This window comes from Haemorhous mexicanus, chromosome 7, assembly GCF_027477595.1.
Source record: "Haemorhous mexicanus isolate bHaeMex1 chromosome 7, bHaeMex1.pri, whole genome shotgun sequence".
NCBI classification, from domain to species: domain Eukaryota; kingdom Metazoa; phylum Chordata; class Aves; order Passeriformes; family Fringillidae; genus Haemorhous; species Haemorhous mexicanus.
In genome coordinates, this window is record NC_082347.1 from 37448611 (window position 1) to 37475776 (window position 27166).

Genomic DNA, 27166 nt, shown 5'->3' on the forward strand with positions numbered 1-27166 from the left:
CTTGCTTTCACGCAGCCTGTGTTTTATTTTTTCTTGGTGTCCCTTAACCTGCTGGAGGCTTTGCCAGTGCCCAGCAGTTTGTCTGCCTGCTGTTCCAGCAGCATTTTGTCCTGTGCCTGCCTCTGCATTTTCAGGCAGTTTCCATGTGATCCCTATTGTGTGTGACCTGCAGATTAACTAAAGGTAATGTGATATTGAAGTCCCCTGGCCTGCTTGAAACTCTCAATTGTTAGCAGTGCTTTCCCATTTCCATGTGTTTGCAGCTTTGTTTTTCCAGCCCTCTCTGTGGATCATCATCTTGACAGTGGACTCCAGGTCTGTGAAATGAAATACCTTAGCAGGTTGAAAGTAAGCCCAAGAAAGAAACAGTTCTCTCACAGGAAGGGTTTCTTGGATCAATAGCTCTGTCTTTTATTAAGACAAAACTGCATATCCTCAAGTTTGCAATTTTATTACATTTGACCATTTATTATTGAGGCCAGTTTCATGTCCGGAAATGAGTAAATGGATTTCTGTGTGATGAGTCACTGCTGTGTTAAAAAAAACAAAACAAAACAAAGTCATAACTTGTGTTCATTGACATGTTTAATAATCTGTCAAAAGGCTGTGATCTAGCTCTGTGTCTCTGCTTGGTTTCAGAGGCTTGGTTGTAAAAATTCTGTCTCACAGAGGCTGCTCTGAATTAATGTTTGCACATTCATGGGTTGAAATAGAAAATACTGGTAAACCTTGCAAATCATTACTTGAGGGGGTATGTCTGAGTCTAAAGAGTTGATGCTAAGCTTGAAAGTACTCTCCTCCCTCAACTATAAAGGCATGTTCAGAAATTTGCCAATATTGAGAGCTGTATTTCTGACCTCTTTGAATCATGGAGATAACAGCTTGAATTAAAAAAAAAAAAAAAAGGGCAAATAATCTTGGTAAATATTTGCCATAAGCAAAGTCTGAGGTTGGCCCTTGTTTGAAGGATGTCAGCCTGTGTTTACAAGATGTTTCTGGGTTTTTTTAATTCTCTAAAGTGAAAGCACTAATGAGTCACCTGCAGGAAATCCATGAATCACTTTGGCATCATAGACTTTTTTTTTTTTTTTTTAAATGATTTGGCTGCTGAGAGTGTACATTTTTCAGTGTAGTGAAAAAACATGTGCTGTTCAACCATGCCTTAAATGCCTACATCAGGTTTTGGTCAGGATTTCACTCTTGGATTACTATGCTTATGCTCTCTGTGGCTGCTCCTGACTGGTAGTTCTACACAGATTAGAAATATTTTTTACTGATGATGTTTGTATAAACTGTGTTTGTATTTGCATATGTATACATATATGTGTGTGTAAAGGCTAAAAAGTGTTGAAGACTCTGAATCCTTCTCAGCATTTTTTAACAGCAGTAGAAGGAATGAGACTGTTGTGGTGTAAAGCTTCTGTTATCATTGAGCTGGCCTTGATCCAGGCAGTAATGTCAAATATGATTGGGAAGAGTTGCTAGTAAAACTATTTCATGTAATTGTACTGATTCCCATTGCTCTGGAGAAAAACCTACCAAATATTTTGAGGGATACACAGATTGGAATTAATCTAACCCAGCTTTTGGGGATGTCTTGCTCAAAGACTTCATTGCCTCTTCTTGAAAGAGTAAGATGGGTTAAGCTGTGTTTCTCCTCTGGAACTGTAAACTAGAGGCAGATGAGCACTTGTTTGTTTCAAACAAACACTTCAGGAATTTATTGTTACAGAATTCATTTTCGTCTGTTGAAAATGGTTGTGACTCAGCAACTGAAGCAATGTACTTTAAATACTTTCAGTGAGGGATGTGTTACCAAACAGTATTTTATTTTCAGAGTAGCAGGGCACACGTTTCTGGTTAGGTGTCTTAGTCTGATAGTGTGAAGTCATCTCTGAATCACAAATCATAAGGCCATCTAATATTCCAGCTGTGTGCTTGCCTTCCTCCTCCAAGGCATTGCAGGAGTCACGTAGAAATGACTTGTCAGAATTCCTGAGCTGCTCTTCATGGCTGCAGATTGGAGGAGCAAGAGCAGTTCCTTTGTGGAAGCCTGGAAGTGCTCAAGGAAGGCCTTGAGCTAATGAATGGTGTAAGGAGTGATGCCACTGCCACCAAAAGGTGCATTGCAAAGTTTTATTCTGCAGAGCAGTCCTAGACATGGCTCCGAGGGGTGACAGCCTGAGTGTGAAATCATGCTGCTGAATTATTTCATACAAAACTGCCTTCCTGAATTTCAGTAGTACGTCTTGGAAACTGCTTGTCTATTCTGGGCAACGAATTCCACAGGAGGCTGGAGCTTTGGTATTTCAAGTTACTTCAGAAGGAACCTCAAGCTGTTTTTTGACACCTTTTTAGCTGCAGTGGGTACTGCACTGTTTCTCACCCTTGCTTGCTCATTCTGTTCCTCTGTTCCCTCCTCTCTCCTGGTTGTCAGCACCACGTCCTTGTGGTGGCTGTGACAAGCCAGATGTCAGAGCTGATCTGCATTAGCTGGAGAATGTAGGCTGAAAAAATCTGCAGCACCTCGGTCCCTGGAGCTGCTTTTGCCTTCCTGTGAAAGAGAACAGAGGGGACCAGGGGAGTGGGCTGGGCTGCGCTATCCTTCCTCTGATTAAATATTGCATACATTAGTCACTGTTTTAGTTTCTGACTCTGAGGTGAGATCTTCCTATATATTTATAAGAGAGAAATTATTTTCTGCCTTTTATAAGTAAAATCTAGTTTTTAATTCCATTTGCAGTTCTTTTTATAGAGCATAGTAAACCTAAAACTGAGACTTAAGTGGGTTGGTAGTGTGTTAAAGCCTAGCCTGGTGAGAATTAAATACACCTTGAGGTGTTTCTTTACTTTCCTGTAGAGTCTTAGCAGGTGATGAGTTGAATATGACAAGGGTGTTCCCCTCAATTTTTTCTTCTCCTTTTCCTTCTGTGAAGAGTTCTGAAAATGCCAAACTTGTCCCAACTCAGATGTGTAGATTTCTTGGACTTCCTGTCCATGTTGAAATGACCTGAGGTTTTAAATACAGTAAAAACTCCTAATGCTTTATATCTTGATATTCTGGTGTTGCTGGTTCTTTTTTGTTTTGGGTTTTTTTTTGGTTTTTTTTTTTGGTTTTTTTTTGCCTTCCCCCAGAGTTAAAATGAATCTAATTCAAGTGAATTTCTTTGGCTTGTATTTTGCTGGCAGAGGTGACTCATCTTTGATCTCATCAGTTAGTATGAACTAAATATTGAGTAGGAAATTGCAGACTAGCTGCAGCTAAAATATTTAGAATATTTAGAACAGAGGACACTGATTTCAATTAAGAAAGGTCTGCATCTGTTCCGAGGGCTTGTGGTTTTTTCATGAGAACACTCTTCTTGTTAGGTTGTTCACAGTTTAATGGTGTGGGTGATATTTTGATATTTCATCTGTATGTGTAAGGAAACATGAAAACTTTTGTGATTTGAAGTTTTAAAACTCTGAACTGCAGGACAAGGCAGACACTTGTTTGATGTGCTGCTTGTGTTCTTTCAAAACAACTGTTGCAGATTGGAATGGGACAGAAAATAAAGTAATGGGAGTGGAGTATCAAGAAGAGGAGAAATTATTGGTTGTGTATCTAGAGGAAGAATTTGGAAATAGTGCAAAACCTGTTTTTTATTAAAACTTGGCTTTAGTAAACAGGAATATGAATACTTAATCATCATTAAAGTTGTATTTTCTTGCTCCAAACATCTTCCCCAATAAAAACTGGCAGAGGACTTTTTTCCTGAAAAGCTGAACCCAAATGAATGAAATAGCACTTGAACACTGAGATTTTCCTTTTAAGGCAGAAACCTTACTGGAATAGAGCCCTGGAGCAGTGTTTGCTGAACCTCTGAAACACTGAAAACAAGCCCTTGAACATCCTTTGAACTGGAAAACAGAATTTTGAGCCAAATTTAAAAGTAAATGACCTTGCCCAAGAGGTAGTTGCAAGATGTAAATGGTAAATATGCTGGTCTGTCCTTAATTGTTATCTTTCAGTTTTTTTCCTTATCTATTTCTCAGTTCAGGAAAACTGGCAACTTTTGCACATAGGGCTGCTGGTTAAGGTTTTCCCTATATTTGCATGCCTTCCAGTAACATTTAAATAATATGTTTCTGCTTGTTATGTGAGTAGTCAAATTGTCCCCAACAATTAAAAGAAAATAGAAATAAAGGAAGGAATATGGGGGGGGGGGGGGGGTAGTGGCTTGAAATCCTGTCTGTTCCTGAAACACATGCCACATTTTTGAGTATAACTCCCATATTTAGTGTTAGAAATGGTTGTTTCCAATCCATAACTCTTCTTGTGCTTTGAGACTGATGAGTTGGACAATCAGAGAGGAAATTTAATTATGGCATCAGAAGAACAGGTGACAGTGAGGGAAAACTTTACCTTGCTTCAACTTGGCTCACACTGTAATTCTCCCATGGCTCTTAAGGAGCATTAGCATAAGTCAGCTCAGTGATTAGTAAAACAAACTAATTTCCATAATTGTGAAATCCTTCTGCTCAGTAAATGTTTATATTTTAAGTTTTGGAGCATAGAATAGCTTTCTTGTGTTCTTCTTTTGGTATGGCTGTAGCTGAGCAAACTTTTAATAGACAGTCTTCAGAATGAGTGAACATGGTGTTTAAGCTGTCAGGTTTGTAAGTAGGTTTGAATAAAATCTTTCTCCTGCCTGATTGATAGTTTCCTTCTTGCAGAGTAAATAGGATTTTAAAAAATGCAGACAACCTACTGCTTTCTTAGCTTTAAGGGTATATTCTCAAACAACTTGAGCTTTGTTGAAATACCAGCTAAAAATGGGGATAAATGTGTGTTGGTGTGGAAGGATATTAATTAGTGCAGAGTTGTTGCTTTTGGAAGGATAAAAGATGTTTTTTCCTTTTCTATTTCACTTCTGAGAAACTGTGTTTGCTAACAGAGTTCAGCAATGTGAAGAATAAAAGGAAGCTCTAAAGTTAAAAAGTAAAAAAAAAAAAAAAAAAAAGCCAAACCAACCAAGCAAAAAACCAACCTTCTGAGCTCCAGTGGCTTGGCACTTATTTGCATTTTAAGAGTCCCTGCTGGGTGATTTTCTGAGTGGTATTTACAGGTTTGTGGAAGGGATGTGAGGAGCTGATTCTTATCTCAAAGGGTTGAGGTGCACATAAAAGCTTGTTGAATATATTTAGCCATCAGTGGTCTCTGAAGTGGGGTGCACACACCTTGTGGGTGCTCAAGGCAGTCCACTGGGGGTGTGGGAAGAAAATACTTTGTACCATGAATAAAAATAAACACTGGTTTAAACAATGCTTATTTCACCCATTGAAAACCTCTTATTTTTGTATGTTTTATAATACATGCAATATAAATTATTTACATGTCCTGCTGGACAAATAAACACACATATTTGGGATATGGGCTAATTTTGTTTTTCTTGGTGTGGCATTTGATAAAAAAGTTTGGAGGCCACTGATGCACAGGGTCAGACTGTGTTTGGAGCAAACACTGGTGGCAGCAGTTTGTTTCCACTTCTAGCACAGGGCTTCCTTGTGCAGTTCCATGTAGCACTGGACACTCTCCAGGCAACTGAACATTTTCAGTATGTTTTCCAGTTTCCCAAGCAATGCCTGGTGACTCAAGGGATTTTCTGACTGCACCAGAATACAAAGAAGTATTTCTTTATCAAGATGAGTAGTAGGGATTCATTTTTTGTTAGTTGCTTTTTCCTGTTTTGGCAGCAGCACTATAAATGTCTATTATTGTGTGCTGCCATCCCCACTGCTTTAAATCTGTCACTAAATTGTACTTGACCTGTTTGTGTTCATCTCTTTTAATGCTGAGATATTGGAGGGAAGTGTCCCAAAAAAGCAGGTGATTAGCTGAAGGGATAACTTGTTTAAAGTTTGGAGGAGAACATGCAAGTAAATAAAGTTAACACTTCATAACAATTAAGAGTTTGTAATGCTCAATGTCTTAATGCTTCATCTTTCTGCAAGTAGCTTAAAGACAGTTTTAGAAATCTGTGTTGAAAGGAAAACTCAATTAGCCTAAGTTTTATTTGCATAAGTAGTACTTTATTTCCTTCAAGAGAAAGAAGTTCAACTTTATATTCTTAAATCTTCGCAGTTAATTTGTAATCTCTTAATCCTGGTTAAAAGTCCAGAACACTATTCAAAGATGAACTGGAACTTGGAAGCAGACTTTCTTTTGAGAAGCTATAGGAGGTCATAAAGGTCAAATAATGCTAATAATAAAGTCTTGTAGTTGTTATTGATCTAAGGCAAACACAATTTAAAGAAAAAAAAAACCCAACCCTGAAATCTATTTTAAAATATTGAAGCTTCTTCCTGAAAATTAACACTTCTGGTGTTAAAATTTACATTAGCAGAGCTGCATGATTTATTTTAGCTGTACATAGTGAGTCATTCTGCTTTTATTTTTATTTTTTCTATATAAATATCTCTGGCTTGTGTTGAATGGCAGCAATGATGGAGAATCAGTGCTCTGTCAGACTCCAGGAAGACTTTTTGAGAATTGCCGCATGAATGTCCATGCTCATTCACTCAGGTGTAACCTGAAGGAACTCCAGGGATGATGTGCATGTTTTATATTGAACACACTGTCAGGAAACACTTCCTACCTGAGGTTCACTCCCAGATGCCAGCAGCAAGGGAGATGAGAGGTTTGTGTGCCCTCTGAACTACAGCAGGGTTGGAAGAGAAACAATTACAGCTACTCCATGGATTGATCCAGGCAGTATGGGCTGGATTCAAATGATAACTGATTAAATTTTCTTTTCTTCCTGCCTTCTCCAGAGGAAGCTGCCAGCCTTGCCTCCAGCCATTCTGTGTTGAGCAAGTGGTTTATCCCAAAGCAGTGGTTTGTTTTCTAATCAGAGTTTGTGCCTGACCTTGGATCAACTCAGCTGGTGGTAGACTGCAGAGAGAGCCAGAAAGCAGTTTGGGGTTTTGATGCTCTTCCAAGTTGCCTTTATATCACCTTTATCAGGGTTATGTTTGTGTAAACATAAAGAATTAAAGAGACTTTATCTGGTGCTGCACAGCTCTGTGTGCTGCTGGTGAGCTCTGAGGGTGGTGGTGGTGGTGGAAGTCAATCACATCAAAGCTGGTTTTGTTCTGAATTTGTGACAGATCTTCTGTTGTGCTGCAACTGAATGCTGATACAATCACTGTGAATGGTAAATGCATTGCAGTGGTCATTTGTCTCTGACAGGAATCAGCAAAAAACCCCAACATTTGTTTCAGTAGCTTGAATTTATTTAGTAGGATGAGGGTAAGAAAGAATGAGCAATTTTGTACTTCAGGATTGAAGCTTGGTGAGCAAGTGTATACATCAGAGTGTTAAGGCCTGTCAAACACTGGCAGTTCTCAAATTTAAACACATTGAGGGCAGCAGAGAATTCCTCAAGTCAGGGGAGATCTTCCCTGGGACTCATCTCACTGCTCACAGTGATTCTTTCTGGACTTTCTGCTTTCATTTTTCATTGACAATGACTGTTTTGGCACTGCTCTTTTATCATCAGCACAATGCTGTAAGAAGTCTGTTTCAACATCCCTCTGTTGCAGTTTAAAGCTGATAACTCTTTATTCCTGGCTCTGTGAGGTTCAAAAGAGGACTAGTATGACATTTATAGGAAGTTAAGTTTGTGTGGGGAAACAAGAGTGACTATTGATAAGTTGTATTTCACGTTATATCTCAAAACATTGTCTGTTTTGTCTGTAAGGAAAGTTCAGAGTTTCCTTTTGATAGAGCCTTGTGGTGGTTAATTCTTACTGATAGGCATTTCTTTAAAAAAGAAAAAAGAATCAAACTTGTCATGAGTTTTCAGCACTCAGCAGTCAAATGTGGCCAGGTCTCATGTATAGAGTCTGAAAACTTTGAACATTTTCAGTTTTGTTTTGTTTGGTTATTTTTATGACCTTAAAAGGATGTGGATACCTTTTGCAGCCTGTATCACTGTCTACCTTCTTAGGCTGCCTCTTAAATTCTGTAAAATATAATACTGTTAAATACTTACATCCTGCAGGCTTGCAGTTAACATTTTTGGATCTCTGAATCTTTGCTTATGTAATGATTTTAAATATAGAGTGGTTATAATTTTCAAAGATACAGGATAGTGACTGGAGATTGCTGCTGCCAGTTTTCCCAAATGGCTGCAAGGGAACAGTCTTGATCAATTTTAGTGTTAGACAAAAGCTGGAAACAGCTTCTTCCTATACAGAGTGAATAGGAGTGCACTCAGCATGAAAGCCCATCTTTGGGGATGGCTGGGAAATTATAATTAAACCTTTATTTTGTTTGGTTCATCCATCTCCTATTTCCAGAGTGCACTCATCAGGAGCAAGAGGTTCATATTGGTGTTTCTGTAGAGATATTTATTCAGCATGGTTGGGTGTTGGCTCTGAGCTGAGATATGGTTGTCACACAGGAAACTGAATTCTAACCAATAACAAAGATCTAATCAGGTTGGAACCAGATAAGCTTTATTTAGTTATTAAAAAAACCCTGCCTTGCCTCTGTGCTGTCACACAGACTTTCCTATAGAATATTATCTAGAAATAGTGTAAGAAAACCAAATTTAGTGATGCTGTCACCAAAAGGAAGTCAGTGTGATTCCACAGTTGGTGTTTTTTCAGAGCCTACAAACATTTCTCCTGTAAGGCTTCTTTGCATCTAGGTTTTCTTGGACACTGAGAAAAACATGGTAAGCCCCTTATATATTGCTAAATTGTCTGGTTTTCCTCTATGCCCTGCCTTCCTCATGGAAAGTTTTCCTCAAGCAGTCAGCCTTTACCATGGGGAGCTTGATAATCACACTGACCTGAGAGCCAGTGCTGCCCAGCTGGTGGATCTGTATTTGCTGCCTTTAAACTCTGAAAGTGGAATATTTGCATTCTAAATATTCCAAAGTGGAATATTTGATTCCAAATGCATTCTCTTCTTTTCCAAAGCTTGTCTGTACTTAAAGTTTAGAGCCATTTCTCATTGTGTCTCTGCTGCTGGGGTAGGAGGATTCCTGTAGAAAGCTTGGATTTTTTGGTGCTGCCTATGTCAGAAGAACCCACAAGAGTAATAAAACATCTGTGTAAGATGTTCCATTTTCTTATGTCTTTTTTTCAGGCAGGTCTAAAATTTTGTTTCCTTATTCTTCTAATTAAAGCAAAATCTTGTTTCTTCATTTTTTCTCTCTTGTAAACTCCTAGAGGAGGGCTCTGGATATCAAGTGAGGTTTTCTTGCTAATGCTTTATCACAGCAGGAAATCAGAGTTTTAGAAAGACAGAATGTCTTCTAGATTACCAGGCTTATGGTAGCCATGGTAAACCTTCACTGATTTGGTTCTTTAAATTCCTCCTGTGTCTGGCTTTGTTTGCTGCTTGATACCACTGGCAGTTAGAAATATGAATTTAAGGCAATTACAAAGAGAGAATAAGTAGGTGAAGTGTGAGACAGTGCAGCTGTAGAAGAGTCCCAGGGTTTAGACAAAACTGGGGAAGAAGGTGGAAGGTTTGGGAGTGAGGAAGGCTGCCTGCATTCCTCCTTGCTGCCAGTGCAGGTTTCCCACTCAGCACAGAGATTCTCCTGTGTGTTACTTGGAGTGAAACTGAGCTCAGGCTGTTCTAGACTTTTTTTTATATGAGCACAAATCTGCCAGGAGGATACAAGATGTGTTCAGGTGCTTCAGCAGGGATTGAGGGCACATCAAACCTGTCACACCCACTGTCACTGATTTTCCTGACTAGCTGTGTTAGTCTCCCTAGCAAGTTCATTTTATTCTGCCATTATTCACACGAGGTTCTGTGCAGCTCAAGTCACTCTCCAGAGAAAGGAAGAAACAGGAATTTATCCAGTGTGGTTACACACATTAATTGCAGATCTGCATGCTGCTGCAAACATTGCTTTAAATTTTGCTGCTGTGGGCTTTTAGTTCTTGCTTGTCTGTGTCCAGGCACGTGTGATCCATCCCATTTAATGAGTTTATTCCACATCTACCCTGACTACAACTGTTTCTGCTGCAGCTCATGGAAATGCTTGTATTTAATGAGGAAATTAGCTGAATCTAGTACTGTTAAATGTTATGCTGGAATCTGGGAAAACAATGTGTGTTCTTGGAATATCAGGGCCTCAATTACAAATGCTTCAAGGAGGATTCAGTGTTTTAAAACAACTGTGTAAAAAAAAATCATACTGTCAGTTGTCATCTGCAGATCTCAGATTTGTAAGAAACAAAGGTATTGTAGATAAAGTGTTTATGTAGATGATTTGTACTCTTTTGTGAGTTTGTTCTTTCAAGTGTTCATCTTCTTACACCAATGGCTAAGATACTCAGTTTGTCTGGATATTAAAACTGAAGAAGTTCTTTTACCTTGGAACAAGTGTGTTTGGGTAAACAATAACAAGCTTGTCCCTCACAGTACAGAAAAAAACTTCTTCTTTGAGATTTTTCTCTCCTACACAGATTCTTGCTTTGAAGTATTTGTTTTCACTGTAAAGATTTGAATTAGGAATTTCCTTCTTTCCCCTACTCTCAAATCCTTGAACAGGTACTGCAGCACAGTCAGAAACTCATTTTCTTCCTGCTTTCTCTTCTACTTCCTGTGTGGTTCTCTGGAATTTGTTAAGGGTAGGAGAACCAGAAACCTAAACCTTAACTTTGTGTGCTTTGGTATTCCATGTGCTTGTGGAGAGTGTTTTACAGAAGGGGAAGTGCCTGTGTGTGTGTGTGTGTTTATAGAAAGAGGATGTGAAAGTAATAGTAATTGGATACAAATGGGAGGGAGCTGGGGTGAAAGTCAACATCTGCTGGGTTTTGAAGCTGTGCTGGTAACTCAGTGACCTCTATTCAGTTTCACTACAGCCATGCAAAATTTTGCTTACGTCAAAAATTCTAGTGGATGTGAGAAGAATTAAACCTTCATTGAATTTAATTATTGCTGCCTGAAGCTGCTTTTCCCCCTCAAAAACGTGGAAAATATCTGTGGTAGGGCTTTATGTTGGAAACTTAGTCATTTTTTCATAGCCTACTTGGTAGCAAGCAAAAATGGACATGTACATCATCTTATTATTGCTGGAATTATTTTACATTTTCTACCCTCTAAGGTGGGGAAAGTGGAGAGGGTGACTGTTCAGTTTAGTTGTCCTGTTTGTTTTACTGTTTAAAAACAGGAGCTTTGTTCTTTTTTGCAGCCACTGATCTTCTTTTGGCTTGGAACCCCATTTGTCTGGGCCTGGTAGAGGGAGTCATTGGGAAAGTCCAGCTTCATACAGGTTTGTGCTTTGTTCTCTTCTGATGGGTTTTTATTTGTTTACTGCTGAAGCTCTGTGATATTACAAATAATACTGCTCAGCTCCAGTGGAGCAGTGTGGTGTTCTTTGGACTCCCCAAATGGAGTTGTCAAGGTGGTTCTGTTGCTGCTGCACATGCAAATTCACTCTGCTCTCCTGTGAATGTGCTGTGGTTTGGCACTCTCTTGTAAAAACAGAGATCTTCATTCACAAATGGTAGAAACTTGTATTTGAAGTTCTATCTGAATCTCCATGTGAGATTTATAAAATTCCTGAATCTTTTGGAATAATCCTTTCAAGGAGATTCCTGTTCTCCTGTGGTACAGTACAAAAACTAATAAAGGAAACTTTTACAGAAGTATAAGGCCTGAATTCTCAATGCTATATAAAACCCTGAAGAATAATTGCTGCCTTAGTAGAGGAATATTTGAAAGCAAGAGGAACACTGAAGCTTGTTTGCAGTTAAATGGCAGAGCTATAAAACCCAAACAGGTGTAGAATTCATTGTTATTTTAATGATAAGCTTGTCTCTAACTGATAGTAGTAATGTTTTCCTGTAAAATAAGCTCAGTACTCATTTTGCTTTATCAGCTGCAAATTCCTGTAGCCATAATAAGTATTTATTTTGATATATAGCAGCTTTGTCCAGCAAGATAGCTCTGGCAGGTAGGAAAGGTGGCCATAAACCCTTGCTGTGTGCCATTGTTTTTGTGAGTGCCTGCACCCTGCATTTAAAGTAGAGCCTGGCAATATGATCAATACAGGTAAAGTTTCAAGTGTGTTCCAGGAGGGCAGGTTGGATTAAGTGCTGAAATGGATCAGATGTTTGTGATGCCTTGAATAGAAACAGATTGCATAGGGTGGCAATTATGGGATGGAGAGCAGGGACTGGGACACCCTGGCATGAGTGTAGGGCAGATAAATCCTAGGAATTATTGTGGGTGGATCCATAGGTGCTGTGAGCCCTGGTCCTGTTTCTGGGAGTAATAGTTCAGAGCCCTCCTCTCCATGAAGTTCATGCTCATGTCCTCCCTCTAGTCACTTCATCTTTGAATTCACCTGATATTTCTGTCTGTGCTCATTCTCCAGATTTATTCAGCCATCCTTTTTCAGATCTGGTGCTATGAAGTGGTTCAGACTCTGCCATCTCACTTTCTCTTCTCTTCATCCAGGCTGTCTGTGCTGGTCAGTGTGTGCTGTCCATGATGAATGATGGCTGAACTCCAGTTTCCAACCTTTTTCTGCTGTGGGAAAGTGCTCAGTGATTGGTTTTGACACATGTTTTTGTGTTTGTGTGGGTGTGGTGTTTTAAAACCAGGCCCTTGGGTACACAAAAGCCTTCCCCCCTCTCTCTAGGGAGTCTAGTTATAAAAGCCTTTGAAAAGGAAGACTTCAAATGCTTTCTGGAAGGTTTTTCAGTGTGTTGTGGCAACTGAAGATCTTTGCATGTGTGTTTATTGTGAGCTGCTTCCTCTGCTTATGAAATCTGAGTTGAAACTTTCCCCAGAGTGTGATACTTGAACAGGTGTCATCTTGCTGTTGTCAGGTAAATTAAGATTATCAGGTAATAAGCCTGATATCTCTTCTTTCCATGTGTCCTATAGAGCTACTGAATCAATTAAGCTCATCCAGGAATTCCACTCAGCTGCTCCTTAGGTCAGTGGAAGTGTTTCCTTTTGTCTCTGCCTTGTTCAGCTGCCACCATCACAAACTGTTCATCCTTTTGTTGTACATATTCTGGTATTTAGTGGTGCAACTGTCCTATAAATGGTGTCTTGTTCTCTACTATTAAATAGCTGAAGAAAGACAGCTTCCAGCTGTTTATCCTTACTTTTCTTTTGAGAGCTCCTGGAATTTGCTGCCATTTCCTGATGTGTGTCATCCATCAGGCTGCAGTGACAAGGTGTCTCACACAGCTCTCCTCAAACCTGCTATTTTCAATGAACTTGATCATATTCCAGTGTAGCTTGATGTTATCCTCAGGCTGAATCATCTAGCAGTCTGTAACAGTAAACTGTCTTCATTACTTATTCTTGTATCAATCTTTGTCACCTGGAAACTTTATCAGGAGAAGTTGTATAAATATTTAACATTGCTGGATGGTTCTGTCCAGGCTCAGCAGGAGAACTTTGTTGCAGGAGTGGGTGAAATGCCTGACCTGCAACAGGAGGACTTGCTGCTCTGATTTCTTCTCCCCTGCCCCCAGGTTATCAGGATCAGAAAAATTAGTTTGAAGCTCATTTGGTGAATTTGGGCCTGGCCTGCTCAGAGCCTTGTTAGCAGCTGTTGTTGAAAAGAGGTTTTAAAAAGCCTTGGCACACACAAACGCTGGGAACTTCAAATGCCTTTTAAAGTATTGGAGTTGCTACCAGTGCACTCTAGAGCTGTCACAAAGCCTGAATGCACTTGAATGTCTTGGACATAGATCCTCATGTGTTCTTGAAAGATTTGTTTATTGCAGGACTGCTGGAATTGTCTCAGATGACCTTGAAATGTCCCTGTAATCAGTCATGGGCTGTCTGTAATTTAGCATTGGAATACCCTTGCCAATGAGCTGTAACTAGGGATGGGTTTTAATTTACTCTTAATCTTGCTGGTTTTATTGCTTGCCTCATACAGGAGAATTTGTAGGAAAGCTGCTGTGACAGGGAAGCTGTCTCATAGAAACCAGCTAGCCAATATTACATGGTTTAGTTTTTAATTCTTCAAAGAATTTTGGACATGAGGGGGCCAGTACCTCTGAACATAACTGTACACTTATATTTGAGATTCAAATCTATTTAAAGCAATATTTTCTTCTTCCCCAAAGTGTATTTTCTTAAACATTCAGATACTTTAGTTTTGTGTGTGTGTGTGTGTGGGGAACTCAAACCCAAACAGTAAAATGTTGGTTGAGTTATCAGAATGTGAGAATATAATTACTTACCATTTTCTGGCCTATCCCTTGTAAGAAAATGCAGAGTAACAATGGGAATAAAAGGAAAAGGGGTTTAGGATGCATTGTGGAGATGTTACTGCAACAGATCATTGCACATTTTCTTGGTAAGATGCACAGTTAAAATTGTATTTGCATAATCTTCCCTTATAGAGGCAAACACATCTCTTGCATAAAGGATCTGCTTTATAAAATTGAATTTTGTTCCAATATATCTGACTATAACCCAAGCTGGATTTCCTAACCAGTTCCAGCAATTACCAATTACCACAATCATTTCTGCCCCAGGTTCTTGTGTTTCTTGGTCAAAGCACACCCCTGTGCAGTGCAGTGTCTGTACTTGCATTCATTTGGAGTGTTCCAGTGCTGGTTAATTAAGACCCAGGTTAAAGCTGCTGGCAAGAGTCCACAGACTCTGTAAACAGGAGGGGAATGGAGCTCTTCCTTCCTTATCCCCAGCTTTTTTTTTGTTTGCATGCCTCTGAATCTTGATAGAAACTACAGGCTGCTCTGAAATCTCTTTATTGAGCTATAACTGAATTTCATCCAGTCAACAACCCAAAGCATTCTTTTTGCATGCAGCCAATTTTTAAGTTGTTCAAGTAACAAAAAGTATGAAATTGGTGGCACAGAATTTCTTGGCTAAAATCAAAATCCTTGCAGAAAGCAGAATTTGCAATAAACTCATGTACAGTTTATGAAAAGTTACTGCAAAAGCATTTGGGGGAAAGTAAATGCTAGATTGTTGGGGAAGTGTTAAGAGAAAAACAGCAGTGTTGTGCTGACAGTGTTGGAACAACAGAGGAGTAAATTTCCATTTTAGTGAGGAATGAGAGGTAATAGCTTCCTTTGGATGCAATACTTCAAACTAGTTGTCACCATCTGCTCTGCCTTAGTTCATAAAACACTGAAAATGAACATTATATCCTGAGAGATGACTTGAAAAGTGCACTTTTCTGGGGTGGCATGCAGCTGTCCTGTTCTGCAGTGCACACCATGCCTCACACATTGAGCAGGCAGTCACTAATCTGTGGAACTGCTTTTTTCCTCCTGACTGCAGGAGCACCTTCTCTATTTAGGGATTCAGTTATTTAGGTATTGCTGGCTATTATAATGTGCTGCTTTTATGGTTATTGTTAAAGCTTTTACTTCAGGGCATACTTGATCTGCATAATTACTTCCTGACTGTTTACTTTTGATCTGCTGGGGAATTCCTGTTTTCTTTCAGTGGTCTGTGGCTCTGGCTATAATACAAAGAGTTTTGCAGTGTACACCAAGATGACATTTCAGTGCCTTTTAAAAAATGACAAAAGGTTACTCAACTCACTTGTCTGTATTAAGCTCCTAAGATCTTGCTTACAGCTACCAGGATTTGTTAATATAGGTGGGGGAAGACTGGGCAGAGATTTTTTCCTTTTCTGTTTTTTTTTCCTGTGGTTTATCTGCTCAGAAATGCCTTTACCTTACACTAATCTCCAGTAGAACCCTACTGATTAATTCACTGGAGCTCTAGATGGTTGCCTTTGTTAGAAGGACATCTGTTTTGTTTGTTGACATGCACAGGTGATCTCCTAGGAGTAAATTGTGTGGCCAGCCTTCTGCAGGTGGGAATAGATGAGATTACAGGACTGCCCAGCAGGAATCCCTCCTGGATGCCTTGTAAAGGCTTGGATTGCCCTGCCTTGCAGACACTGCTGGGTTTGCCTACTGGAAATCAGCATAGAAAGGGTAGATCCTTTCAGAAGAACTGATAAGCATCTTTATGTGCTGCTGGTGGGTTTGGCAGCATTTCAATTTCTCCTTTGCAAAAGGATTTTTTTAACCTGTTCATTGGTCTTCTCACTGTTACGTAAAATCTGTCATTTTCCTCAGCTTCCTTTTCCCCTGGCTGCTGGGTGGGATGCTGGGGCAAAGGCAGGAGTTCTCCAAGGCATGTTCCTACAGCTGCACAGGGGAGCTGCTCCAGCACCTGATGGTCACTGGGGATCACTGAATGGCATTTGCTGTCACTCTCCTCTCCTGGTCTGGTGTCCTGTGACCAGTTTCAGGAGACTGTGCTTGTGGGACAGCTTGGATTGTTCCTGTGGCAGCCCTGCTCCAGCCTCAGGGCTGACTCTGCTCCATCAGGGTGACACCCCGAGCTCCCTCCTGACCTGAGGTGTCTCTGATCCTGCAGAGATTAGGATTCTGCTGCAGGGCTCAGGAGCAGCACAGGGCTCCCTTTGCAGGACTGTGCATATTAAAGAACTGGTGCATGTCTTCATCCCCCTTCCCCTCCTGCCTTTTTGGGAGGCACCTTCTGGCTCTCACACCCTGTCTACAGTTATGAGGATCTGAAATTTTTAAAGGCTTCTTAATACCTAACACAAATATATCTCTTTTTTTTTAAAGGCAGTAATGCAGAATCCAAGGGAGGAGTGCAGTGTCACAGCACACAGTCGTCTCTTGGCAGTGACTATTCCTGTTCTTTAGATGAAAGGAACTGCTGGGGTTTACTGTGTTTTTTCTTGAGCATTCAGAGGATAAAATACTGTTTGGAATTTACTGAGCAAGGGGAACAGGGTTTGTACTTGCTGTAGAGCTGCTAAATAGATTTTTCAAAGGCTGTGTATGGTATTCAGAGGCACAATACATGACACATTCTGCCATCACAAGTGTGGGAGATATTTGAGTCTATCACAGCAGGCTTTTTATGTCTTTATGTCACCTTTTCAGCTGAACTCAGTTGGCTGCTTCTCAGCTGGGAGAAGTAGTGAGTGTCTGTGTTTGTCTCTAGGACTTTCCATCTCCCTTGACAGAACTTTTGCTTTTGGCTCCTAAAAGCCCAGCACGCAACTCCTGCTCTAGCCAAGGGATTGGAATCTGGGAATGTGCAGGCACTCCTCAGCAGTCAGTGGGAATGTTTGCTGTGTTTTCCAATCTCAGTAAAGTGTGGGTGCTGTAGCTGCAAGTGCTGTAGGCTGGATGTGTGCATGGAATGCACCTGTCACCAATATCTTCATTAATTATCTCACTAATTTCTCCACTACTTTATGCTCTTCAGGAATGATGTCATGAGCCTTTAAACACATGTGAACTGCTTTATGTGGTGCAGTCCATGTTTGCTCCTCAGATTTCTTCACTCATGAATCTTGCAATCAGGTGTTACCTGTGTCTGTCTTGTTTGCTACATGACAGGAGGTACACAGGGAAATTCTTAACTTGGTGTTTGACTTCCAGCTGTCCCCAAATTGTGCTGCCATCAGTGGGAATGTGCATCATCCTAGAGATTGTTCATTGCTATAGGTGAAGCATGGGTTACTTTAATATAAGTCTGTGAAATAGTTAATCTCATTATTATCTTAGAGACTGAATAAATATTTTAAAGTCTTTTTTAAATTTTATTGCATTGCATTATAACAAAACACAATAACAAATCATCATTCACTGGGTTCTTCTAGTCAAATGGTTTCTGGCACACTAATCAAAATAAATTCAAAACAAACAAAAGCATCTACTGATCTCTTTTTTCCCCAGATTTACCGTGGTGGCTGCTTTTAATTCGTCAGAAAGCATTGATTGGCAAACTTCCAGGGGATCATGAGGTGTGCAAAATAACCAAGATTGCAGTGATTCCACTTTCTGAGACAGAACCTCAGGATCTGGAACTGGAGGTATGGCCATCCCAAGGAACTGACTGTCCCCCTCCTGCTTCAGTGAAATTAAAGTCAAATGCCTCTTGTCTCTTTCTCCTGGTATAAGCAAACATCTTGAATATTTTGTGCTTTTTTAAATACTATTTTTTTGATTAAAAATATTTTTTTAAACAGAAATCACAAGTTCTATTGGGGAGGGAAATTGCAACAAAATAATACCTAAATTTCATAAAGATCATTAGGAATACCACACAAGAATAAGATTTACTGAATCAGGAGCAAGTATAGTTTTTAATGGATTCTCTTGCTTTCATTCCATTTTGGAATCTTAATTCTATAACTTGGCTTGAAGGGAAACCCTTACTTAAAATGTCGCAATTTTTTTTTCCCCAAAAGAGAATGGATAAAGGAAGAAAAATTAAAAATAAAAATAAGTAGTGCTAATTTAATTTAGTGGGAAGTTGGGGTGGGTCTGGGTACTCAAGTCATGTCAAATTGAGGCAGAGAGTCTCACAATCACAGGAGAAAATGCCTTATAGAAGAGTGAGAATTAGGCTATAGATGGAAACCTGCATGTTCCCCCTCTGTTTCAGTGTCTCCCCTAGGTCTGTGGACATCAAAATCTTGCTTTTGTAAACTTTAAGTTTTCTCTGACCTTTCTAAAGAGGATTTAAATGCTGGCTTTAATTCAATGTCATTATTTTAGCTTTGTAAAAAGCACCATTTTGGGATAAACAAGCCAGAGAAGATAACACAGTCCCCAGATGACACAAAATTCCTGCTGAAGACTCTTACTCAAATTAAATCTAATGTGTCTGCTCCAAATAAAAAGAAGGTAAAGTTTTCTACTGTTTCCTTCTTTGTTCCAAAATGTTGAGCTTATAATTCAAAAGTTTTGATGGATGATCAAATGGAATACAAAGACCTTTAAAAAATTGCAGAATGTGGAGCTACTGTCTTGATGCCCAGTTTAATTTTTTTGATTACTTAGCTGTGGCTCTTCTGTGATTTTTTTCATTTTGTAATTACAAAATTTTGGCAGAGTTGCTAATAGAGTTCTTTTTTAGTAGGATTTGCTTCCAGTGAGATTCTAAACTTCTAGAAATTGCTTTGCATAAGTATCTCTTATAGTATAGAATTGGACACAAAGTTTGGTTCCTCAGAGAACACCATAGAGTCTCATCTAACTGCTTTTAACCAATAATGACTTGGATAAGGAAGTCAAAACAATAGTTATTAAAATTAGAATTATATTTCTCAGGCTGCTGTCCCTTGTGTTTTTCCTTTCTGGGAGCTTTAAGGTCCTGCTCATCCCTGGGGAAGTGTTTGTCCTCCTGGGTTAGAAGTGGAAAATATGGCTGGAGTCTTTTTCACTCACAGAGAAGGACATGAGAGCCATTGTTTTCTTTCAGATTAGAGAAAGCAAAGAGAAAGAGAGACTGGAGAAGAGATTATTGGAGGAGTTGTTCAAAATGTTCATGGATTCAGACTCCTTTTACTACAGCCTGAGCTATGACCTGACTAATTCTGTGCAGAGGCAGAGCGCGTGTGAGAAAACCAACCTGCCCCTGTGGAGAAAAGTGAGTGCTTGTGTTTGTTTGTGTTTGTTTGTGTTTGTTTCTTTCTTCCACCTGGGGCATGAGCTTCCACTAATGGTCATGGTCCAAACCTGGCTGGTCACATTTTACAGCAGCTGAACACCTTGTCCTGTAACCAGCTCAGGTGCAAGGAAACAAAAGGCTGCAGCAGCATGACCTGAAGTGTTTTATTTAAAGCTCTGACTTGTCTGTGCAGGTGTGGTGAATAAACTGATGGACACTGGTGTCCTTCCCACAGATATTGCCAAACCTAACTTGTAATACTGCAAAAACTGCCCTTTTGTCTTCTGAACAGGTGGATGACAGATTCTTTTGGAACAAGCACATGATTGAAGATCTCATCAGCATTGATGTGAGTTGTATTTGAGAACCATTCTTTAGTTCTTTTTAGTTGAGATGTTTGCTTAAGGCCTCGTAGAGGTTTGGTTACAAACCTGCTTGGCAGACAGGTCAGGATCAGGGCTGTGCCTTCTGTAGCTGAGCAGCTGGCACTGCCTTCTGCCCCCAGCCAGCCTGTGGTCATTGCTAAGGAGGGAACTTCAGCTGAAATCAAACATGAAAACTATAAAGCAATGTAGAATAACTTGGTGTGGTGTGTTTGTGCTGATTTCTGAAGGTAAAGTTGAGCTGTGTTTTTATGTGAAATGGATTATCTCTGAACAGAGCTGAACTTAATAATGAGGAGGAGCCAGGAAAGAAATAACCTCTGAATTCCAGAGTTTCCCTGAGATAAGATTTTGATCCTCCACAGTGGAGGATAGCGTTCTGTCCCCTTGAGCACAGTAGCTGATCAGTGTAAAAACAGTGCAGAACAGTGCAGTTGTTCTGAACATCTGTCCAGAGTAAATAAAACGTTTTCTGGGCAAATGAGCACATAAAGAAACAGCAAGCCACCACTCTATTCAATATATGACCTTCCATCATTTTAAATTAACCTCCTAGACCAAGGACTAAGTTACTAACTTCTCCTGTGTGCCAGTTTAGGCCAAGTCTAATTTTCCTTAGGGGTGACAGCACACATCTTGCCTTATGCCCTGCTCCTCTTTCATGGATAATTATACATGAACAAATGGTTATGGAGTCACAGCAGGGTAAACATATGTCCTCTGTGAAAAGTTGTGTGTAATGCAGGAGTTTAATGAGTTGTATTTTTCATGTTATAAGATATAAATGGATAACCTTGAGTTATTGGGGAATTTGGATCTCAGTTCTGTTTAAGAAACCAATGTTTTAGGGTGCAATGAACCAATTGTCCTGAGGACTAAATTAGCCATATGAAGTTTTATACTGTTATGTGTTGCTGAAAACAGGCTAACATCTACCTTCCTGTATAGATGTGATACAGTATGTGTCCACACAGAGGTTTTAAAACTGCCTTAAAGCAGAAACTAGGTAAAAAAATTGCTTTCTCCCTTCCTCCTGATTTAAAAGCCCTGTGACTGATGGAGGAAAAGTGCTGCTGTCTCTTACAGAAATAAGGATATGGCAAAAATTAAAGCATGAAAAGCACGTGGAGCAACTGCTTTATTAACATGAGAAATGGCAGAAATAATTGTAGCTGATGTTGGACCAACAGGAAAGTAAATGTTTTTGTACCCTTCAGAATGCTGAAGTGGACTTCTGGATTATCCCCATCATTCAAGGATTTGTGCAAATTGAAGAACTCGTAGTAAACTACAGTGAATCTTCTGATGATGATAAGAGCAGCCCTGAAACTCCTCCTCAGGAATGCTCTTGTGTCGATGACATCCACCCCACGTTTCTGGTGGCGCTCATCTCCCGCCGGAGTCGGCACAGAGCTGGTAGGCAAACAGCTCCAGGCTGCTGGGGGTGTTCTGAGCACTGCAGGGGGATGCAGCTGGTGAAAGTGGACAGGCCTGAGTTGTTCAATCTTTGCTTCTTTTTTCTGCCAAGCTCAGGATTAAATGGGTGAGATGGTATTTCTTGTTGGGACTCAGATGTTTGGTAGGTCTGGTCTCTGTTACAGTGCCACAAACCCTGAGTTCTGCAGCACTTCACTCCAACAAACTGAAAATGGAGCCCCATCTCTCTCTCTACAAGGCCTTTTAAGGATAAACTGTCTAATTAAGAAATGACACATAAATTATTTTTGCTTTTAACCCAATAACCAACCACCCATGGCCTGCAATGGGGACTTTTTTATCCAATTGCACAAAACCACCCAAACCCATGGAGAAGAAGGTCAAGAAGAAGGATCAGCCCCCATCCTAAAAACTCCATCTTGCTTTATAGATATTACTGTATTCTAAACCCTTAAACTCTTAAGTTTTCCACCCTGTGACATTGCACACTTCTATCCAAACTCCACACCCACAATCCCAGTTCTGTCATTCCATTTTGGAAGCTTCTCCACAGCCTCAGGTCCTGCAGTGCTCTCCTGTGGGTCAGAGCCTGCTGTCAGCACAGAAATTCTGAAATTCTCAGCATGCAGGGTTGCAGCACTGAGTTGCTCAGCAGATGGCCAGCCCCTGTCAGTCTGCACTGCAGCCTTCCCTGCTGGCAGGAGGGAGAGGAGAGGCTGCAGTGCCTACAGCACTGTGCAGCTGCCACTTGGGCTGGCTGACCAGTGAGCTTCACTCTGCTCTGGGGCACTGAAGGCATCCTTGAGGTCACATTCCTGAGGGAGGGTTCCATTCTTGCAGAGATCCCCCTGATTAGGACCTTGCTTATAACTCTTTGCTGATATATTTCGGTAGGCTTGGATGGGAGTTAAGTTTTCAAAGGTCTTTGAGGGCTTTGGCAGCAGCTGGAGAGGCTTGAAAAGCCACGTGTGTGCATGCCTGTGTCCCAGAGATGTTTGTTAGGGGCAAGGTGTGAAATGTGACCATGCTTTTGTCTTGTACCTTATTTGCCTTAGAGTAGCAAGACAAACAGAAATTACTCCCTGTCCTTAGGATCTCAGAAAGAAAGATTGAATCCCTTTACAGCTTCATAAATCCTGTTCAACTCCAGGCTTTTCAGTCCATCTTGTTTTTTATGAAGACACTCTCTAATGTCTCCAACTCCTTTCTTACACAGTTGGGTTTTTAATGTGTCAAAAAACCCAAAAAAAAACCTGTTGAGCTTACCCTGCTATAGGACTGTAGCTTTGTACCACAGCTCGCTTTGATGCATTTAATTCAGTTCCAAGGAAAATGGTTTGTCAGAACAACTTGGAGTAAATACTTGGGGGTTTCAGAGTAGTACCTAGTTTGTAGTCTGCCTTTTTCTTATTAAATTGTTACACAGATACAGCAACTGAATTCTAGAGGGAAAATTTCTTATTGATTCCTTCTTACTATGAGTATCACATTGCTCATCTGATTTCTAGTCCAGAGCATAAACTGTGTAGAATTTTCTCCCTGTCTGATTAAAAGCTCTGACAATTTCTCTATAGAGATCCCTATTGTAGGTATTTTACATTCTTTTCCCTTCCCTCTTCCTGTGTGTGCTGTCAAGGTTCAGCTCAAAAATTTGGTTTAGTGCTACTTCCAGACATGGAACTGAATTTCCATGACCTTGAATATTTTTCCAACTCTCCTGCTCCTTCCCTGTCCCTTGCTACCACCTGCATCCCTTCTGAAACAATGATGTGCTCTCCTTTGAGTCAAGGATATGCAAACACATTTCTGTTTAATGAGCAGTTCAGAGCTGGGTAGGCATAAAACTGTAGGCAGAGGAGCTGTATCTCTTCTTAATGTGCAGAATTGGTTACACAGGTTAAAACAAAGAGGGGAAAGCTTCTGCCTTGTGGAAGGTGCAAATCCTCTTGGGCTGCTGGTGGGATCTCTGTGAGAAGTGGAGCCTCTGCCCGTAAAAGTGGCCTTTAGGTTCATGGAAAATACTGAGCACTAAAGTAAAACTTTGTGCTAAATGTGACAGAACAGGAAGAAAATGTGTCTTTTAAGATGGACCTGAAGTATTTGTGACTTTATTCTGCCCTGTCCTGTCAGCTGACATTCTGCTGCTCATAGTGTATCAGTAAATAAACTTTATCCATAGAGTCAAAATAACTTTTGAGGAATAAACTAGGATTGGAGTGACTTCTACCATTAATGGATTTGGGCTAGAACTCTTGTTTTGGGTTAGCATTGTCAAAACCAGCAACATAAATTATTGATGTTTAAGGCAAACACTTTATTGTGACTTGACCATTCTCATTCCCCCAGGAATGCGGTATAAGCGGAGAGGTGTTGATAAAAATGGAAACGTGGCAAATTATGTTGAGACAGAGCAGCTGATCCATGTCCACAATCACACCCTTTCCTACATCCAGACACGAGGCTCTGTGCCTGTTTTCTGGAGCCAGGTTGGATACAGATACAACCCACGGCCCCGGCTGGACAAGAGTAAGTGTTTGGGTGAACAACCTAAAAATCAGGGTCCCCTGGAACTCTTCTTAGGGAAGAGATGTTTATGTGGGTGTGGTGCATGTGTGGAAGGATGAAGCAGGCTTATTAAAAGTTAATTTTTTTGTCCCATCTCCTCTGCACAAAAAGCAAAATGCAGCAAAATTCAAGAACGTGCTTATAGCAGCAGCGTTAAAGCGGAGCAAATTAATGAAAGACCTTTAAAAGTAATTTTGTACTATGTGCTCTTATCTTTAAGCTAAGGTATCTTAGTTTTTTAGAGTACAAATTTGGGCATGATTTAATACATCAAACAGGATTTATTGCTGAACAGGCTGCTTCTGTCTAACACTGTAGGTGAAAATGAAACAGTGTCCTGTTTTCGTGCACACTTTGAAGAGCAGCTGAAAAATTACAAAAAGCAGGTGAGTGCTACATGACAGAATAGTAATCTTATGAAAATGCAGGGGTTGAAAGTTAATGTTTTTAGGTTGTTTTTCTTAGTGATGTGTTGTGGGTTTTTTTAGAAGCTTGTTGAAAATTGGAAGGTTGGTACATAAGTAGAATTTTACTTTAGATTTTTCAAATACCCTTGTAAATAACCAGTAAAACCAAGCAATAACTTATGGCAATGTTTAAAACTGATTTCTGTGTACCTGTCCTATGCATTCAGAGCTTCTCTGTATTTAAGTTTGTGTAGGCAGTGAACTGTTGGAGCTTACTTGTCTCAGGTACAATCTCTCAAAGGCTGTAACTTCAGCAAGATTGCTATGAATCTTTAACTCTGGAGCTATTTGTTATTGCATGGTGTAAATCTAAGCAAGTTTTGTAGCAGATGGTGAGTGTTAAATATTTAAACTTTTGAACAGGTTATTATTAACTTGGTGGACCAGACAGGCAGAGAGAAGATTATTGGAGATGCTTACCTTAAACAAGTTCTTCTCTACAACAATGCAAATCTGACTTATGTTTCATTTGACTTCCATGAGCACTGGTAAGAAACCTTTTAGAAATGTCACTTTGCATCTTTTTTATTGCCATGAGAGGCCAGTATAAATGAGGAGAAGACTCATTATTTCTACTTCTGCATGAAACACTGTTTTTTTAGACAAGAATACAGTTTTTAAATTAAAGCACTATAAAATTTAAAACTTGGGTAAGCAAGCACTGCTGTTTGTGATGTTGTGTCCCTGACCTGTTAAATGTGCAGTTACTTGTTGGGCAAAGCATAATTGTCACACATTTTAAGAGTTTCCTTAAACATGCCATGAGTGTAAAGCTGTGGCTGACCTGCTTTCTCAAGCTGTGTAGCATTTTGCTTTTAATTCTCTATTTCTGTTTCTCTTGCTTGTTTCTATAAAAACATGATGGGTTCTTTCAGGACCCTGATGCTGTTATTTCAATATAAAATACAGGGATTTTATCTTAATCCAGTGTGAGTAGTTGCTGTTTTCATGACTGCCCTCTGATGCTGCCATGCTCTCATGCCCAAGCATGTCATCTGTCACAGGCATGTATTTCTCCTGCTCCCTCAAGCAGGCTGCATTTGTGTGAGGTCTAAACTGGTTTAATCTTCACTTCCAAACCTAATCTAGGGATTGCAGCTGGCCTGGGAGAGCATTACTGGCTGACTGGGTATGGCATCAGTAGATACTGTCAGAGGGGGTGGTGGGAAGGGAAACCCCTCTCAGAGCAGTATTGGCCTTTGAGAGTTCTGTAGGACCGTTGGCACCCTGGATGGATTTGATAATTAATCTTTTGTTTAGAGGAATTTTCATTTTCCTTCATTCACTTTTCTCCTACAAACAGCTGTAGTGACCAGGACTGTTTCTGCACTGTGAGCAGGAGTGAATTGAGAACAATCCTGAAAAAATAACCAGATGGGGTAGGGGAGGAGGGGGGATGTGTCTCTAGTTGGTTTTCTCTGTACAATCACTGGCAGAGCAGGACTCACCATCCCAATTCCAAATCTACTGTAGTTACTTTCCTTGAGACTGAAATGAGAGCAGAATGTTGCACATGCCTGAATAGCTGCACACTTACTCTTCCTAATGGAAGCAGCTTTAAAAAATGCTAAGTCCTGAGAATTTAATGATCTTTTAACCTCTTGCCTTGGATTTGGACGTTGAACTGTACTGCAAAATAGCTCTGAATCTTGGCTCCTGTTTAAAGCTCATTGCAGGAGGGAATGCTTGTCTCTCTCATTTAGCCAAAACACCATATTTGTTAACAGTACAAATAAGATAAGGTTGTTAAGTAAAGTCACTGCTCTAGTTCAGACTAACTTTTGTGAAATTCTGTGTTTCAGCCGAGGAATGAAGTTTGAAAATGTTCAAACACTGACTGATGCCATTCATGATATTATTCTTGACATGAAGTGGTGCTGGTAGGTACTGAACTGTTTTTAGACTAGTAGGGAACATCTGTAGAGGAAAACCCCAGCAAAGAGTAGATATTCAGAGGCCTTCATTTTCTCCAAACCAATATGTTTTATATATTTCTCTTTTGGTGTCCAGCTTGTTTGTCAGAGTTTTTGTCTTCTGAAGTGTTGGTGTTCTACCCATGTGACAGCAGAAATTCTCAGGTGTTGTTTCCTGCCCAAGGTTTACTGCATTTCTGCATTTCACACTTTTAGGGTCGCTCACATTTAATGTGAAGCACTCTGTATTTGACCCACAAACCCTAGGATGGCAGCCTGACTGTTGACAGCAAGCAGCCATTAGTTTGAACTGATTAAAGTTCATACATTTGGGTAACCAGTGTGGCTGCAGCCTCAATCAGTTGCTCCCTATTGTTCTGTGTTGCTGTCATTATCATTGGCTTCTCTGTTCTTGAAATTAAATGCTCTTGAGAGTTTGTATTATGTATGCATGAGTTGAATTCAGCATCTGATTGCTTCTCAAGCTTGTGGCCTCAGTAGGATTTAAGTCTGATATCCAGCCTAGATTAAAGAGGAGGATAAGTTGGAACAAGAGGAGTTAATTCAGCGTGAGGCGTGGCTGGGGTGTGAGTGCATGGTGATGGTTATCAACAGTGCCCCATGTGTAAAATGTTCTACTGTGTGTAGCAGATGGTGAATGACACTGGATGTTGAGTGTCTCAGTGTGCCTCTGTTCTCTCCCTGTTGGCAGGGTTGACCAGGCTGGGGTGATCTGCAAGCAGGAGGGGATTTTCCGGGTGAACTGCATGGACTGCCTGGACCGCACCAACGTGGTGCAGGCTGCCATTGCCAGAGTGGTCATGGAGCAGCAGGCACGTACAGCTGAGGGGCTCTGCCAGCTGCTGAGTGCTCACACCTTCTTTGCTGTTCACAGAGAAATCTGGGGGTTTGAAAAATGCCAAAATG

The 27166-nt window shown here is 40.3% G+C and overlaps 1 protein-coding gene across 1 annotated transcript in view; it reads left to right on the forward strand.

Moving 5' to 3' along the window:
• The window catches only part of INPP5F (inositol polyphosphate-5-phosphatase F), a 39178-nt gene that overhangs the window by 1664 nt on the left and 10348 nt on the right, over positions 1–27166 (forward strand). The window contains exons 2-12 of the mRNA XM_059852066.1: positions 11205–11285; positions 17755–17891; positions 18580–18708; positions 19286–19453; positions 19767–19823; positions 21075–21273; positions 23641–23820; positions 24178–24245; positions 24690–24814; positions 26129–26206; positions 26952–27072. Coding sequence (XP_059708049.1) covers positions 11205–11285; positions 17755–17891; positions 18580–18708; positions 19286–19453; positions 19767–19823; positions 21075–21273; positions 23641–23820; positions 24178–24245; positions 24690–24814; positions 26129–26206; positions 26952–27072 — 1343 coding nt within the window. The remainder of the gene's footprint in view (positions 1–11204; positions 11286–17754; positions 17892–18579; positions 18709–19285; positions 19454–19766; positions 19824–21074; positions 21274–23640; positions 23821–24177; positions 24246–24689; positions 24815–26128; positions 26207–26951; positions 27073–27166) is intronic.